Source organism: Paroedura picta, chromosome 7 (genome assembly GCF_049243985.1).
Source record: "Paroedura picta isolate Pp20150507F chromosome 7, Ppicta_v3.0, whole genome shotgun sequence".
NCBI lineage: Eukaryota > Metazoa > Chordata > Lepidosauria > Squamata > Gekkonidae > Paroedura > Paroedura picta.
Genome location: NC_135375.1, coordinates 91,291,892 through 91,309,772, shown reverse-complemented (window position 1 = coordinate 91,309,772; position 17,881 = coordinate 91,291,892). Strand labels below are relative to the sequence as shown.

The 17,881-nt window shown below is 41.7% G+C and overlaps 1 protein-coding gene across 10 annotated transcripts in view; it reads left to right on the top strand.

Annotated features, from left to right (window-relative positions):
- Positions 1-17,881, top strand: part of ZNF462 (zinc finger protein 462) — a 163,424-nt gene that overhangs the window by 127,041 nt on the left and 18,502 nt on the right. For all 10 annotated transcript variants that reach the window (XM_077345361.1, XM_077345365.1, XM_077345362.1 and 7 more), the window contains 2 exons: positions 10,435-10,690; positions 14,933-15,069. In XM_077345361.1, coding sequence (XP_077201476.1) covers positions 10,435-10,690; positions 14,933-15,069 — 393 coding nt within the window. The remainder of the gene's footprint in view (positions 1-10,434; positions 10,691-14,932; positions 15,070-17,881) is intronic.

Sequence of the window (17,881 nt, the reverse complement as noted above, 5' to 3'; positions counted from 1 at the left end):
TATATGGTCACGTCAACCTGCCCCCCCCCCCCAATGGCCAATGATGGGCCTGGAGGGGGTAGGAAGAGGAGGGGCCCCCGGTGAGAGTATACATAGCTATGCTTCCCAACAATATTCTGCACAGTCATGGCACTTTGGGGGTTTCTCAAAGCCTGAAGAATGTTTCAGGGGGTTCTCAATGGTAAAAAAGCTGAGAAAGGCTGTCTTAGATACATATAGATTCAAATGAGTAGCCGTGTTGGTCTGAAGTAGCACAATAAAATTAGAGTCCAGTAGCACCTTTAAGACCAACAAAGATTTATTCAAGGCATGAGCTTTTGAGTGCAACCACTCTTCGTCAGACTAAGAACTGACCATCATAACATCATAACAGTAGGAATATATAAGCAAAAGTTAATCCTGTTACATTAGTAAACTGTGTCACAGCATCCAAACACAGCCACATGATAACTCCCAGCCAAACCAGCCAATCAAACCCCTCGGACCCATTTGTAGTTCACAAAGACATGTCAGAAATAAAACTGTCAAAGCCAGTGATAGTGGTATGCTTATGGAAGAGCATAACTTAAGGTGATCGGAATTTGCATGATAGGAAATTTTTGGATGCTTGCTTGGGAACATTGTAAACTAAGAAATAGTCACAGAATATGTCAGTCTGCCAAGATATTTTAAAAGCTTGTAATGCAGTTGTGGCATATGTGCAGTAAACTGGTATCGTCAAGCTCAAAATACCCTTAATGGCATCAAAACTGGTATAGATTAAAGTCCTCTTGTCCTGCTTAGACCCTTCCATTTAGGATCTAAATACTAGTCTGTCCTTTATATTCACAGGATATTCAATTTCCTCTTTTAGATGTTGCTAGAATCCAAGAACCAAGTTTGGATAAGTGGACTTTGACCATGAAAATATACTTTAATTTTGGCTCAGCTATGACACTTCTCTTGATGACTATGAACCACTTGTGTGCATTTTCTCTCCCAGCTCATGGGAGGACTGCTGTGGATAAAAGTGATGGAGGAACATACAGCCTGCCTTGAATTTGGCAGAGGTTAGCCCAATACTTTCAGTAGTTGTTCTCAACTTGCATTCCTTGAAGAACAACCTCTTCCATGTAGAGCTTGAGGACAGTTTCCAAAAATGGTTTTGCTGTTCAAAGAAGGACATCCTAGTACACAAGCCTTTGATGGTACCTAAAGTACAGAGTTTGGCAGTCAGGGACCACAAGTCTTCACCTGCTGCTCTACTTCAGTGGAGGGAAGTCATCCAAAAGGGTTAGGTCACGCCTCAGCTCGCTCAGTTAGGGCTATGCAAATTTCTTGTTGCATGGCTTCATCCTGGACAATGATAGACTATCCCTCCAATTTGGATAGCTCTCCTGCTCACAACAAATGCCCTGTGATTTAGGGCTGAGAGAGTCCTGAGAACTGTGACTAGCCCAAGGTCACCAAGCTGGCTCCATATGGAGGAGTGGGGAATCATACCTGGTTATTCAGATTAAAGACAGTGTTCTTAACAACTACTGAAAAATTATGCTTCTATATAATGTTCGGAGCTTTTATTGCAGAGGGGCAATTAACAAGTTATCAACAACAAGGGTTTTCGGTGTGGCAGCCACGGGTGCCATGACATCTACTGACACCTGTCCTGGCACCTGCCAAGTGTTTTTAGGAAACGCATCAGGTAAGTGGGGCTTCTGCCCAACAAGGCATTTACATTTATTCATCTTGTAAACCACCGCAAGACATTCGAGAGCGGTGGCAAATAAGTAAATAAATAATAAGGCTTCTGATTGACCACAGGAGATTTGATTGGCTGTGCAGATTTTATAGAAGCTGCAAGCCATATTGTGGTGGCACCCACCATCCTGGGCCAGAATTCCAGAAACAGTGACAATCACTTTCCACAAGCCTCAGCAAAGAACAAGAGAAGAAAGTGAAGCACAGGTGAAAAATAAAGTTATTCCTGATGATTCTCAGTGTCCATTCTATTTCTTTAATACAAGAAATAAAAGCATTTTCCCAACTGCGCCAAGAGATAAAGGATGCTCCTCTTACGGACCACTTCAAACTTACAGGACATAACCAATGGATTTGCGTTTTTTGGGGGATGAGCACATCAAGACACATGGACATTACCGTCATTAATAGATTATTGCAACAGAGAGAATGGTTGTTCATTTTTGCAGTGGATACCTTTGGCTCCAGGGGGCTTAATTCTACTGTGGATATGACTTGTTTTTTTGTGAATGGCCCCTTTAAGGATTAATAAAGCACACACCTGCCATTTAGCAATGGAGATTTATCTGTTGAGCGCTAGTAAGCTAGTTGGGGAATTTGACTATAGCATACACAGAGTCGGTTGGCCAATTTATACTCAAGGCATTATTATGGTATGTATATTGTATTTTTATATAGGAATATATAATAGTAAATATGGAAATAAGTTGGAATTAATTAGTTTTATGATTTATGGCATATATATTCTTTAAATATATAATAGTAACAATTTATGATTTGATCAATAGGTGACCACCATTAATGAAAAACCTGAATGAAAATCTAATAAGAGGTGGGAACACATACACATGAACATTATATTTATATGATTGCTATTGCTATATGGACTGGTGATTCTGATATAGTAAAATAAATGTCTGTATAAAAGAATAGCCACTAAAGAAAGTGTGTTTACCTTGAATACAGGTATTCTTAATCCGGACCCCGTTTTGGCTACTATATCATTATTTTTGGGAAATATTTATTTGTTTGTTTGTATGCTGCCACTCTCAAATGTCTCGCGGCGGTTTACAGAATTCATAAAAACAAAATCCCATAAAACCCATTAAAAACATAAATAAAACACAATATCACAGTGGCGGATAATAAATATATAACCCACTATAGGCATTTCAACATTTTTGGTGATAATTTCAATTTATTTTTTTGTATTTGTACTTTTGAAAGAAATAGAATGGACACTGAGAATCATCAGGAATAAATTTTTCACCTGTGCTTCACTTTCTTTTCTTGTTCTTTGCTGAGAATTCCAAAGGTGCCAAGTTGGGAGTCCTGATCTACAGTCATGCCTGTTTTCCTTCCATGTTGGATTGTGGGAGGTAGTCATTTAGATATTTCTTGAAAGGGACATTTTGAAAGAGCGGGGGGGATAACCAGACTATGTCATAATCTTAACTACAGTTGGCCTTATAATAGGAAACAAGATGCAGAGACAGTCGAGTGGAATTTATTCATCTTCTGCCAAAGTGAACATCCCAAGAAAGGTTTAAGGCTGCAGATCTTGACTAACAAGTTAGTAATTTTGTTTTGCAGGAGTGATCGAGCTAATAGTAGCAGAAGTCAGATATCATGTAATCTGTGTGAGGAGGGTTTACTACATCTTACCACCAAGATAAAAGCAGAAATCAGAACATACAGTGTGGCTTTGCAATTATTTGTGTCTGATAGCTAAGGAAGATCAAGTATTTCAAGTGAATGATGTTTGAGAGTGTTACGTAATGCTGGCGATGTAATCTTCCACTGACCTTCTGATGTCTCTAGTATTCAAAAAACAAACAAACTTCAATGTCATCTTGGTGACATATTCCAGTTATTTCGGCCTCTTGTAGGAGGTAACTCAGCTAGAAACCTTACTGATTCCATCAAAGTAATAGTATATAACAATGTTGCACTGGCTGATAGAAAATCAGGTGACTGTAACCTTTCCCCAGCATTCCTCAGAACTGGATGGCATGGATACCTTGTATTCTTATGGCCTTAAATAATCTTTGTTGCCCAGGATCTTGTTTATGGAATTGGCAATAGGCTCAAGCTGACAACCAAATACATTGGGCTGACCGGTACTCTACACATTCACAACTAATCCCCAGGTGATGGAAGTCAGTTTACCTGGAGAAATTCCTAGGTGATAGAAAACAGTTACCTGGAGAAAAAGGCCACTTTGGTAGGTGGACTTTATGGCATTATACTCCACTGAAGCCCTCCCCCTAACCCGTCCCTTCCCCCTAAAAATCTCCAGGTATTTCTCATCCTGGACCTGGCAACCCTAGTTATGAAAAGATGCTGCAGGCAGACACATCACTAGTAGAGAGCACCATAAAATCTATGGCTGGTGCCATTATACCATTGTGGTCAATAAATGCATTGTCGGATAATATTTACATTCTTGAGAAGTCAGTAATTGGAAGAATATGTTCCCTCCAACATAGGCAAAATGGCAATGAGGCAGCATGGCAATACTGTTCATGTTCAAAGATGCTTATTTTGAGAAGCTGTTGTCAGAATATATGGAGAACTCTTAGAAGAACATTTTGGTAGCAATATACCATGCTATGACGTACCGAGCTCCCCCCCCCCCCCAACATGTGTTAATGGGACCTGAGGGAAAAGGTGAATTTAGTTGTTAAGTATACACCATGGATAAATGGAACAGGCCAACAGGTAAGTTTGTGAACATCCACACTAAGGAGATGTAGATCCTACAGTCCCAATTCTTAAAATGCAGTACAAACACATCCAGTATTCTTGTCAGCATGATAGCACTTGTCATTGACAAGAAGACAGTATCTCAACTAATAAATGACAATGAAGATTCATTCATCAGTACCTGTCCAGGATTTAACATATTTTCCTATGGATCCTCAAGTTGTTTGGCACAAAACATTGTCACAATAGATTTTGCCACTGAAGAAATAGAAAGCGTATTATTCCTTTCCTTCGATTTCACAGCCATTAGCTATTCATCCACAGTTTCTCACAAAATCAAACAAACCAACAAAAAAGTGAGAATGAAAGTCAATTCCCTCTTGACACTATAAAGAGAAAAATTGCCACATCTCTGATGCAGTTTGCCAATCTACTTGATCGCAGATAATGCAATGTCTGCTTCTCAGAAAGTGTTAGCCGTTTTATCTAATATATATTTGTTTTGTATGGTATTGTTTTGGGAACATACTAATACAATATGAGGTAGAGAGTCTACTTAATGCGGGCAATAAGGGCATTTGTGTTCCTCTGCAGGAACCTTGTTATATCTCCCTTGTACCTCAGCTGAGTCTATGGTGTTTCACTTTGCCAGTGGAAAAGCTCATCTAAATTTATTATTTTTTAACCAGTGGAAATTGTCTGGCAAGAGAAAATTGCCACTAAACGGTATCTGGATGAAGAGTGGAGAATATTTACTATTTGCGTCCTTGAGCACCAAGGACCAATCTTCATTTAAGATCATATTTTGAGACTTTTTACAGCTTACTTTCCTAGTACTGTTCCTTGCATCCAAGTCACTCTATTGGGAGGGAAAGTCTTTTGTCTAAATTCCTACTCCAGGTGGTAACTGAAATTAGCAACTGAAACAAAACAGGAGCTATTAAGGACTCAACAAGAGAAAACTGAAATTTAATGACAGATTGATAAACAATAATAATATTTATTTATTTATTTATCCTATGGTAGAGTTACACGCAGGAAGCATATATATAAATTATGTAGCCAAGTAGGTACACTGATCACACAGACAGATAGGGCAGTATCCCTAAATACCAATATCTAAATTTCCAATCTACTCAATTGTAAGTGCTCTGTCATGTCTTCCTGGAAGGCACAATACTCACATTCCTATGACAGATGGAAAATATTTTGGTGAGCTGCACCACAATCACATTGGGACCTGGTATTTTGCCCCATTTAAACAACAGGTCTGCACAACTTCCAAGACCTATTTGTATTCTATTTGCCGTCTTCTCTACTTTACATGGCAAGTTACCTTCTGTGGGCCTCTTGTTGGTCTTTATCAGGTTTTGGATATTGGGTGGAACTGATTTCACCCATGTTTTCAACCATTCATTTCTGGCCTAGAACAAATGTTGTGATTGTAGGATTTGTGCAGATCTTATTGCTGGGTGTCAGGACTTTAATCTGTGTTGGTAGAGTTTGAATAGAGAGAATGGTGCACTAGGTTGCTTAAAGAATTAAATAGTGGTTATTCAGACGAGAAACAACTATGTAGAGAAAGAGACCTAACTGGCTAGCTAGCTGCAGTCATTCTTCTTTTCATCTACTCTTTTTGAGGGCATCTCTGTTTTCATTGTTCTTTCCATATTCATGAAGAAGAGCATCTTGCCTTCGGAGATAGAAGGAAGAAACGTAGCACAATGTGGGCAGCCAATGGGTGGAAATGAGTTTAATACACATGCTGATGTTTCTCATTGTTGTATAGAGTAAATCATTGGATCATTGTTGTGTTGAGAAGAGGGATAAGAGACAGCATCTGAATCTGTTAAATGATTATTGAAGGTATAAGCAAGTTTAAGTGCCAATACTTGCTGCAAATTCTGTTCACCAATAAAATAAATTTAGCTCTTGTTCAAACTACTCACTTTGATAAATAATAATAGGTTTGGAAGCCCCAGCTCTAATTACAAAGTGGAAGAGAGGAGATACATTGCAGAATGCCCAACATGTTTTTAAACAATTTGGCTTGAAGAAAATCAAGACATTCTATATTATCAGTATACTATACTATACTGAATAATTACTCTATAAAAAGCGTAGTTCCATCCTCTTGAACCCAATTAGGGTATGAGGAAGCATTAGACAGGGCTGTATCTTGGCCCCACATTTATTTATACACACAAACACACACACACACACAGGCCCCACATTTATTTAATTTATATATGTGTGTGTGTGTGTGTGTGTGTGATTTTCATCCTAGATAGGACTGAAAATCCTGTTCCCCTCAGTTAAGTGGTCAATCTGCGACTTATTTAGCATATGCAAATAATCTAGTTTTGTTAGCCTATTCTCTCAGATTTTGTGAAAATATTGAAAGAGTTTTATGATTTCTGCATCAAAGTATATTTAGAAATAAACTTTGATATAACAAAGGTACTAATCTTCTCTAAATCCAAAATAAATCTTATTCCTCCAAATAAGTCACCAAGGCCAAGGTCACCATATGGCAGCGGCTGGGCTGGCTGCCGCTAGTGCAGTGCTGCATAGCTTTGTGCTCTACAGCTGTCTTCATCGGATTTGCTCCAGTGCTGAAATGTGTCCCCCTGGGAAACACAGCAGTGGTGAGTAGGTGCTGCCGCGCGTGGTAGGGTGGGGGGTAATTTGCGGGAAGGTGGATTGCCTGAAACACAATCCAACCTTCCTGTAAAATTAAAAAAAAATGTCCTGGTCCGCCCCAGAGCATGGCCAAACACCGCAAAGCTGACCGGGGCATTTTTTGCTTCCTTTGGGCCACCATAGCAGTTGGGTCTGGAAGGCCCAGCTCTTCCCTGTCTGTATGGGCCTGCTGTGGGACAGGCCCTGTTGGCCCCCTCAGCAGGCTAAGGGAACACGGATTCTCCTGCATTCCCTTAGCCCAAGGCAGGACCAGGAGGAGGCCGGCCCTGCAGCTATGTCATGTGGAAATGGGGATTAGCCCCACTTCCTTCTCCGCCTGTGTGCGATCAGCCCAAGAGAATATGGTATACAGGAGCTTTTGGTTGTGACTGGGCTAAATGGGAAACCAGCACTGTCTATCCATAACTTACTGCTAAAGAATGCTACTCTCACATCCACTAAATTGTATATTGTAGTATAGCACCGTAGAGAAAAGGATAAAATAATTGAAAGCCTTACTGTGTGAATTCTTAATCTTGACATTCTAAACAGAGGTCCAGGAGTTCTCCCTTCATCTCTTTAGCTAGCCTAATTTGTTGTGTTTAGCTCTTCTATACCATCCAGCTGTCAGTCTCATTTCTTTGGCTTTCCATTTTAATGACACCCAAGGCCTGTTGAAATTCTTTAGATTTCTATGTGGACATTTTTCTTCTGGTTACAGAACTTGAGAACATAGCTTCTGTGATTGGATATTCCCTTTAGGGGGATCTGGTATATTTCAAATGCTGCCTCTGTGTAAACCTCAAGTACAGGATGTCTTGGTTTACATTTTATGTATGCTCTGTGCTTGCATGTTGTTTCATAACTTGTTTTTGGATTTCGCTTCTTTGATGTGATATGTGAATTTTAGGGCAGATTGAGTTTTCATCTATTTTCTCTGCTAAAAATTAAGTTCCTGTAAGCCAAGAGGTTTAGCTAGTACATAAATGGATGTGGCTGTATTTATGTTCAATGAAACTGTAATATAGGTAACATATGGAATTTTTGTCCTTTATTGTGGTGCACTCGATGCATAAAAGAACAAAGGTTCATGGTATATTAGTCTGAAAAGGAAAAAACCCAACAGACCAGTACCGGTTAACTTCCCTCTCAAATATTATTATACCTTTCAAGTAAGGAATTTACACTGAGATTTTCTCAAAACATAGTCCAAAATCAGATTTAGGAAATTGCCAAAGCACAAAAGTGGCTTATTAAGGAAGGTACATAAGAGTAGAATACTTTGTATCTTTCGCCTTTCTGTCCTATACTTTTTAAAAAACAGATGGCTTTGTCATTCTGTCATCCTTTGTAGTGATTTTTTTAAAAAAATGATACAGTGCAGCTGTTGTGGCTTGGATCCATTGGCATGTTTCCACAAATAAGGATACCTCCATGTGGAGCATGTCTTTCTTACCTATCCCTCTCTTTGAATACGCTCCCCCGTGCTACTCCTGGGCAGTCCCCAATCTGGTGAATCCAAATCTGATTTGGAGGAGGGGTTGGTGCTGGATATCGGGGTCTTATTAACTGTTTCTCCTGATGCTAAAAATTAGTGCCCATTAGGCTCTTTTTGGTTTTGATGTGTATGTGGCGGGGAGCAACTTGGAATAGCTTATTTTTAACAGGAGTACAGAGACACAGGAGAAGTTTTCCTTTCCTTGCATCGGTCTTCCCACTTAAATTGTAGCTCGGCAGGTCCATTCTGTTAAAGAAACATGATTAGGAAAAGGGGTCGCGGAAATATGTAACCAGTAGTCCTACCCTAAACCTTTCAGCATTTATTTCTGAAAGAGGTGCAGAGGGGGACAAATGGCGACAGCTTCAGATCATCCTCCTGTTTGACATCTTGAGTTAAATCAAGTTATATGTCATCCACCCAGATATGTATTAGGGTGGTATCAATCAGATAGAGAGTTTGTGTAGCTTACTAAATTGTTTTTAAATCTACAGCTCCAGCCTTTTAAGTCATTGTGCATGTGTAATTTTATCATTGTTGTTACTATTATTATTTATTAACATAATTTATATGCCTTTCTCCCCAACGGGGTCCCAAAGCAACTTACACCATTCTTCTCCATTTTTTTCTCACAACAACCCTGTGAGGTAGGTTAGGTTGCAAGTGTAAGATAGCTTGTACAGCTATTCATATTGATTTATTTAAGGCATTTGTTCTCCCATTTTTTCTGCAGGATGGCTCATTGTTTCATGTTCATTTTTGGTTATGTGCCCATTGCCATAAGTAAATGTTGTTGGATCACCCCAGTCGGTCATCATTTTATATTTCCTAACAAGAGGCATTCTGGATTCTTTCTCAGGGACGGGTTTGCATCCATCACTTGATCTCTTATCAATTAATAACTCTCAGCCAAATACATTTTGAAAGGTATCATATATGACCTGACATTGAGCAAAATTAAAGTTCTGACAGTGGTGATTTACAGTGCAGTCTTAAGCACTGTTAAACCCTTCTAAGCCCATTAACTTCAAGTCTGTTTAGGATTGCACTGTTATATATAGCTAGCTTGGTGTAGTGGTTAAGAGTAAAAGGTAAAGGTATCCTCTGTGCAAGCACTGGGTCATGTCCGACCCTTGGGGTGATGCCCTCTAGCATTTTCATGGCAGACTCAATACGGGGTGGTTTGCCAGTACCTTCCCCAGCCATTACCATTTATCCCCCAGCAAGCTGGGTACTCATTTTACCGACCTCGGAAGGATGGAAGGCTGAGTCAACCTTGAGCTGGCTGCTGGGATCGAACTCCCAGCCTCGTGGGCAGAGCTTTCAGACTACATATCTGCTGCCTTACCACTCTGCGCCACAAGAGTCATGAGTAGTGGTCTCTTAATTTGGAGAACTTGGATGGATTCCACACTCCTTCACATGCAGGCAACTAGGTGATCTTGGGCCAGTCACGGTTCTCTCAGAGCTTTCTCAGCTTCACCTACCTCACAGGGCATCTGTTGTGGGAGAGGAAGGGCAGACCATTGTAAGTCTCTTTGAGACTACCTTCAGGTAGTAAAAAGTAGGACACAAAAAAACCTGCTATTATTATTATTAATATTATTATTAATATAAGGAAGCCACTTTTTGGCATCCCAGTCAGTGAGCAAACAAACATAAAAAATTTGGACCTTCAGTTCAAATGGCTGAGAAGGAAAAGCTGCAGAATGAAATAATTGTAAAAGAATATGTTGATTTCAGAGTAATCAGACATGTCCTTTATATTCTTCAACTGCGTAGTTTTAAAAGTTCTTATTTTCCCCCTACAGATTCTTCCTATTCAGAGCCTCCAGATGTCCAACAGCAATTGAACCACTATCAGTCAGCAGCTCTGGCAAGGAACAATAACAATATTAGCCCTGTGCCACTTTCTGGGGCAGACCAGAAAACTGAAGTTATCCTTAACTGTGAATTTTGTGAATTCTCCTCGGGTTATATTCAGAGTATTCGGCGTCATTATCGTGACAAACATGGAGGGAAGAAGCTTTTTAAATGTAAAGATTGTTCCTTCTATACAGGCTTTAAGTAAGTATTTACATCATAAATATCCCCTTTTCTCCTTGACTTTACACCCTGTCATTAAGCTTGGATAGTTCAGTCGATGACCAGTGATAAGGATCAAAATTGCCTTGTGACCTAGGAGTGTATTTATTCATTTCATTGATACCCTGCCTTTCTTCCAAATGGGGACCCAGAGCAACTAATATAATTTTCCTCTACTCCTTTTCCTCTTCCTAACTGCTTTGTGAAGTAGGTTAGGCTGAAAGAGAGTGTGACTAACCCAAGGTCACCCAGCAAGTCCCCATGACAGACTGGGGGTTCGAACCTGGGACTTCCAGATCCAAGTCCAAACGCTAACCACTACACCACTCTGGATATGCATTATATTCTATTTATTGTTCTGGAAGCATGTAAACAGGAAGCCTGGAAATACGTATGGTGATATTTTTGCCTCCTGTTGTAAAATGTTGCTCATTATTGCAAACTTCAGTGTAATCTTTTTTTAAAGACCCTTAGGCCAGGAGTAAGAATTAGGCATGTGCCCCCCCCCCCGTGGACCATTTTGGATTCTGCCAGAATTGATTTGGCCTAAATTTGAAGCACCCAAAACACCCTTCCCTGGCTAGGATTCAGCTGAATCAATTAGGCCAAATCCATAACATCAGAGCACCAAAGTCAATGAGAAATGTTCCCTCTCCATCTATTCCATGGTCGGGGAGGATGGGGGTTTGAAGTAGAGGCATCATGTTAGCAGTGTGCCTGCAGGAGCCTCTCTTCAAAATAACCCCCAAGTTTTAAACAGATTGGCCCAGGGAAAACGATTCTCTGTTCTTGTCTTGCCATTGGAAACAATGGAGGTTGGATAGGAGCACCCTCTTTGAGTGCCCATAGAATTGGAATAGTCCAATCTTTTTGAAACTTGGGGGTTCTTTTGAGGAGATGCTCTTGCGCCTACATTGCAAATTTGGTGCCTCTACCTTAAACCCCTGTCTCCCCAGACCGTGGAATGGACAGAAAAGGAACATTTCAGTTCCTTTAAACTGCCCAATCTCCACATGGCCATATCATGCCAAAATAACAGTTCAGGGATTCAGCCAAAGGCTGGTTCGAGCAGTTTCATTACGGGGTGAGGTTGATTTGGACCAGATTAGTCCAAAGAGTGTCCAAATCAACATTGAGTCGAGTACTTTTCAGAGTATTTGAACCAAATTGCACATGCCTAGTCAGAACCTTTTGGCTGGCAAGAATGATTCCCAAGGGGAAATGAGAGCTTACTAACTGAGGGGCAACAGGAGGTATCCTTCCCCCATCTGTGCATTTTCCCTTTCACTATTGGGCTATTGCTGAGCCAGGCACCCACACTGTCATGTCTTCCTCTATGGGGCTTGGTATAGCAGGGCAATACAGTGACATACTCATACCCCTTGAAAGGCAGAAGAGGATAGCAAGAAGTAAGCATGCAGTGGCTTACCTCAGCTTTAAGCTCTGTGCAGCCTGAAAAGGTCACTGCTGCTGTGCCTCATAGTGGATCGGCCTGGTGCCAGCCCAAGCCGCAACTGGGGGTGGAGCCAGTAAGGTCTCTGAAATCTTGGGCCTGTCAACTTGGATCTGTTCAAGGATCGTTCAGGGTTGCTTAAACAGCCATCAGGGTTGCCAAGCTCATGTAGGGTCCTGGAGATGTCCCAGAATTGCAGCGGCTCTCTAGATGATCAGTTCCCCTGGAGGAAATGGCTGCTTTGGAGAATTGACTCTATAGCCTTATAAGCTGTGGCCCTTCGCTTCCCTATGTGTCCAGGAATTTCCAGCCTGAAGCTGGCAGCCCTAGGAGGCCTGCTTATTTTTGTGAAAAATCCAGAGCAATGTAATGCATTCGTTAAGGAATATGCTCTTATGGGGTGTGCTATGAGACTAGAACATTTTTAATAATACTGTTCAGGGATGTGGGTTTGACCTGTTTGCTTTTGAGAGCAATTAGAGTTCATGTGCACAGCTTTTCAAAAAAAGGAATGTATATATATTTTATTTTATTACATTTATGAATGAAGACCATTCAAGAGCCACAGGAACTGGCATGTTAAAAAATCCACTTGTATCTACTCTTGTACCAGCTAATGTTCCAACATCACACTTTGACACACCCTAATAACATCCAAGGATCTCTCGAGAGTGCACCTCTGTCTTTTAGCAACAGTCGGGGACGCATCCTTCAGAGCCTACAGTCTTTTCTGCTTTGAGTGAAAGCACAAGCAGCAGGGGGGGAAATTGCCGACGCAAATCTCCACACAGCTCCTTTTCCCAGATCTCTTTTAGTTACAGGTTGACGTCTGCCCAGAAGCAAGAGGAATTTAGAAACTAGCCTAGGGGGAAGAAATAGTGAATTTCTATCAACTGTGCAGTGTTCTGCAGTCAGCAAAACTTTCAGTCTCCTCTAAGTTTGGAATCATTGAAGTGGATTTTAGTCACACTTTAAAAGCAGAATTTCAGAGACACTTTATGGAAGGTTTTCAGTAAGTCAAGGGGGGGAATGAGGTTGCACTGTGTATTAGGAAGAAGAAGAAGTTGGTTCTCATATGCTGCTTTTCTCTACCTGAAGGAGTCTCAAAGCAGCTTACAATCACCTTCCCTTTCCTCTCCCCACAACAGCCACCGTGTGAGGGAGGTGAAACTGAGAGAGTCCTGATATTACTGCAGTGCTGTGACAAGGCCAAGGTCACCCGATTGGCTGCATGTGGAGGAGGAGCAGGGAATCAAACCCGGCTTGCCAGATTAAGTGTCCACGCTCCTAGCCACTACACCAAGCTGGTTTCCATAAATAAGTGAAGAAGGGAGAAGGGGGTGGTCACAAGTTTGCTCACTAGGTTTTATCAGAAACTATTTAGGAACAGATCAGACAATGATTTTTGTACACAGTACTATAATTTAGGTCTACTTTCAAACTGAAATAGGAGATGGTTTAGAAGACATGGTTCTTAGTGAGCTCTCCTTCCAAGGGAATTTTGAGTGGTTGCCAGTTATGGTGAGAGCTCTTATCTGATCCTGAATCAAAACCAAAATTATTCTGTTGTCTTGATATGACCAAGAGAAAGGCTTCCTTCTTGTTTTATTTGTTTATTTGATTTGATTGATGAATATATCAGTAAATAAATCATTTACTGCCACTCTCAGACTAGCTGGTTGTTGGTGGTTTACATTAATAAACATTAAAATACAATAAAAACATTTCTTACAAAATTACAATAACCCAGTGTAGCAGCAGCATTGGCCAGATTGCCACTTATCCCAGTTAGTGGAACTTGAATGTCCTGGTTCCACTAGCATTTTCCCCTCCCCCAGTTTATGGGCCAGTGGAGTAGTTTCCTGCCTCAGTGGGTTTTCGTTTGCTTCATAGAGATGTTTTTAATGGTCCTTGAAGCCCCCCCCCCCAATTTTCTTCTCCAATACTTTATGCCTGGGATGGGTGAGAATCCTTGCAGCCAATTGGGTATCCTCCCCTACCCCCTACCCCCACCTTAGGCTGGGCTCTTATTTGCAAGTCAATAATGTGGCAGATACTTGGGTTTTTGAATGGATCTCACCAGACTGCACTGATGGCTCACATTTTGGAATATTTTCTTGCATTCATGTTCCATGAAAACAGAAGGCAGCTGCTAAAAGCAAAGAAGGAAAGGAATAGAACCCTCTCCCCACCTGCTGTGCTAGTTTCCACTGATGTGCGGGGCAGTGGGGGGAGACTTTTAGTGTGAAGACAGAACTGCCTGTCTTCTGCTTACAGTCTGGAATGGTGTGATCCATTCTTCTCCCTCAGGGTTTCGCCTCCCCATTCGCACTTCATTCCCCAGCATGAGTGAATCAGAGATAGTGCAGACTCTTAACTCAGTCTCCTAACTATGACTTCTTGTCCTGAATTTAGAGGAACCCTGGTTAGCACAGACCTCATCGAGATATGCAGTGGAATGAGGTGATAGAACTCAGGAGTTAGAATGGAATGTAGCATTCCCAACTATGGGTGTTCAGGAATTGACTGGCTCCTAGTATCTGTACCATGGTTAAAGGATCAACAAATGGTATACCAGGTTGGCCTTTAAGAATACTCAAGTCCAACTGTATCTTGCCATGGAATGGTTAACGGTAAAAATTGATAGTTTTTCCATTAACAAAATAGAAACAGAGTGCTATTTGAAGCTTCTCATACAAGCTTATGTTATCTAAAAGATTTGGTTCCACAGCACCCTGTTCTGAAGTTGTCCCTACTCCCTGTGCTTACAGATCTGCTTTTACTATGCACGTTGAAGCTGGGCATTCGGCAGTCCCTGAGGAAGGACCCAAAGATCTACGCTGTCCTCTGTGTCTGTACCACACCAAATATAAACGGAACATGATTGACCATATCGTCCTTCACAGAGGTAAAGGAACAGGGATCTAGAGATGGTTAATGGTTAAGGGGGGGGGGGGTGAATAACAGAAAACCAAGATATAGGGAATTTTGCTAGGTACTCTATGAACAGCGTTTGGTTATGCTAGAGTCTAATCTGACATCTCACTCTTTATTTGGATTCTCAGATTGTGTCTGTGATTAGAGAGGCTTTTTTTTTTACTAAGTTAAGCTGATCCACCAGCTGTTCCTGCCACTAGAACAAGAAGATGTTGGCACTTGTCCCTTGTGACTACTAAATTTTAACTATAGCAATTTGGTCCACATGGGGCTACCCTTGAAGACAGTCCAGGAAATTCACTTACTGCAAAAGGCTACCACATGACTGTTGAATATGAGCAAGAAAGAGCCTGTCTTAGAAAATTATATGTGTTTCTAAGCACTATCCAAGCTGCTTGTTTTGGCCTTGAAAGCCAAAGTTAAGCAAAGTTGCAGGGCCCTCATCAGGAGCAGTAACAACCCCAATGATGTTCACCTGTCTCTTCTTGCTGCTCTTTCTGTGGGTTGTTTGTCATTACTGTGACATTGTTAATTGAATTGTAAGATCTGGATCATTTTATGCCACTCACTTTTATTTATTTATGCTGCTTTTCTTCTTTCATTATATTTTTATGGTGATTTTTGTGCTTGCAATTGTTGATGTTATGAATTGCGGTGAAACCTCAGCTGTCTATCCGTGTGTGGCCATTCAGGTCCATCAGCACAGACCATTTAGGTTCCATGGAAAGCCATAAGCTCTCTAGAAGCTGGGCATGATGGAGAGCCAGCACGGTGCAGTGGTTAAAATATCGGACTAGGATCTGGGGTATGCAGGTTCAGATCCCCACTCTGTCATGGAAGCTTTCTGGGTGTCATTGGGCCAGTCACACCCTCTCAGCTCTAACCTACTTCACAAGGTCATTGTGAGGATAAAACAGAGAAGGCTCCCATCAGGCCAGGTTCCCAGAAAGCCAAGATATTAATAAATAAAGACAGTCATCACATTTTTTATCTTCTACACAATCATCTTCACAACCAGAAATATAAACATTTCGAAGGTGAAGGCTGGTGAGGGAAAGTGGTCATTGGTTCTGCTGGCTGAAAAACCTTGCTTTTGCCAGGTAAACATGAACCCTTGAAACTGCCTTGTACTGAGTCAAACCATTGAGCTGTCAAGGCTTCTATTGTCTATTCTGGCTGGCAGGAACTCCCCAGAGTCTCAGGGAAAGGTTTTATATATCTCCTACTGTCTGATGCTTGCCAGATATTAAAGCTGGGGGTGGCCTGCATTGAAAACAGATGCTCTGCCACTGAGCCACAGCCCTTCCACTGTACATACGCAGCCCTTCATCGTAACCTCCTTAAACTGTGACGCTAAGGCATATATTGTCTCCATCTCTGTGCCATGTTATGCCTAGAATGTCTTTCTCTGCCTGGCACCAGGCCTCACCTGGTCTTCCAGAACGGAACAGCAAATCTTGGCTTGGGTGTCTGTATTTGTGGCCTTTTTTTCCCCTTAAGAAAATTAAAAGAGGAATTTCCGATTTTGTTGGCTGCAGATTTATGAGCTCGGAAGACACAGCTGCTTGCACTCTTCAAAACTGGGACTTCTGCCCATTGTTATCACACTTGATGCTTTGAGATGGTCTGTTGGCTATTGAAATCCATACCCATGTGTCGGGGGTGGCATTCTGCCCGATCACAGGCTGAGCAATATCCCCCAGCAGGGGTATTGGTGCTGAGGCTATGAGAGCTGTATGTGTTATGCCTTTGGGTGGGACTCTTTTTATTTCACGCTTGACGTGTGTCACTTCTTCATAAGCCGGCAGTTGTGTTACTTTGAGAACCTGAGTGGAGAACACAGATGACTAGGGTTCATAGACGTTTTCTGTCGGTCCGGGAAAAGCAGGCCAATGACTTTCACAGATGCCCCCTTCAATCCATAGACTTCTTTGGGATTCAGAATGCGTGTAACAGAGCCACCTCAGTAAATGCAAACGCTGATGAAACAATGACTTCCAGTGTTGAGCTCAACCTCTGCGGGAGTTATAGCGCCAGACTGCCAGAGCTTGCTGACCTCTAGGGCATGCTAGAAGGTTTATCTGTTTTACAAGGCCTTTTAAAAGACGGAGGGTCCACAGAGGTTTCAAGAGGTGGTGTTAGTTTTTGTTTTATGCTTTTCTGGGGGGGGGGTGTAAGTGAATCCACCGGTTCCTGGTTTCTCCCCGGTTTTATTTTCTGAGGGAACGTAAGCTGTGTCTGGAATGCACTGCTAAAGAAATGTTTGGATGGTGAATAGGTAATGTTGGAAGAAGGCCCAGAAATATGCATGCCATTTTTTTAAAAAACCAAACCTGTTCATGAATTTCATCATTGCTGCCCTTTGCATCTTGAAAGTTAGCGTGCAGGCTAATCGGTTCTCATAAGCGCCCTGCAAGAAGCAGTGAACTGATGTTTGCCTGCTGAACATCCCTGCCAATTTGTCAGTACCAAGGCCTCACCTGTGAGACACTGCCCAACCCAGCTGTTTTCCTGCTTGCACAGCACAGTAGTGTGTCGTTTGCTCGGGGCAAGTCTGGTCTGGAAGGTTACCTGACTATACAGCTCTTTGTCTTGCATCAGAGGTGATTCCCGAGAGTTTACAGCAGGGATGGTCAAGCTGTGGCCCTCCAGATGTCCATGGACTACAATTCCCAATTCGTGGGAATTGCAGTCCATGGACATCTGGAGGGCCGCAGTTTGACTAGCCCTGGTTTACAGGGTAGCTTGGTGTGCTTTCAGAAATAAAGGGCTTCCAACGAAGC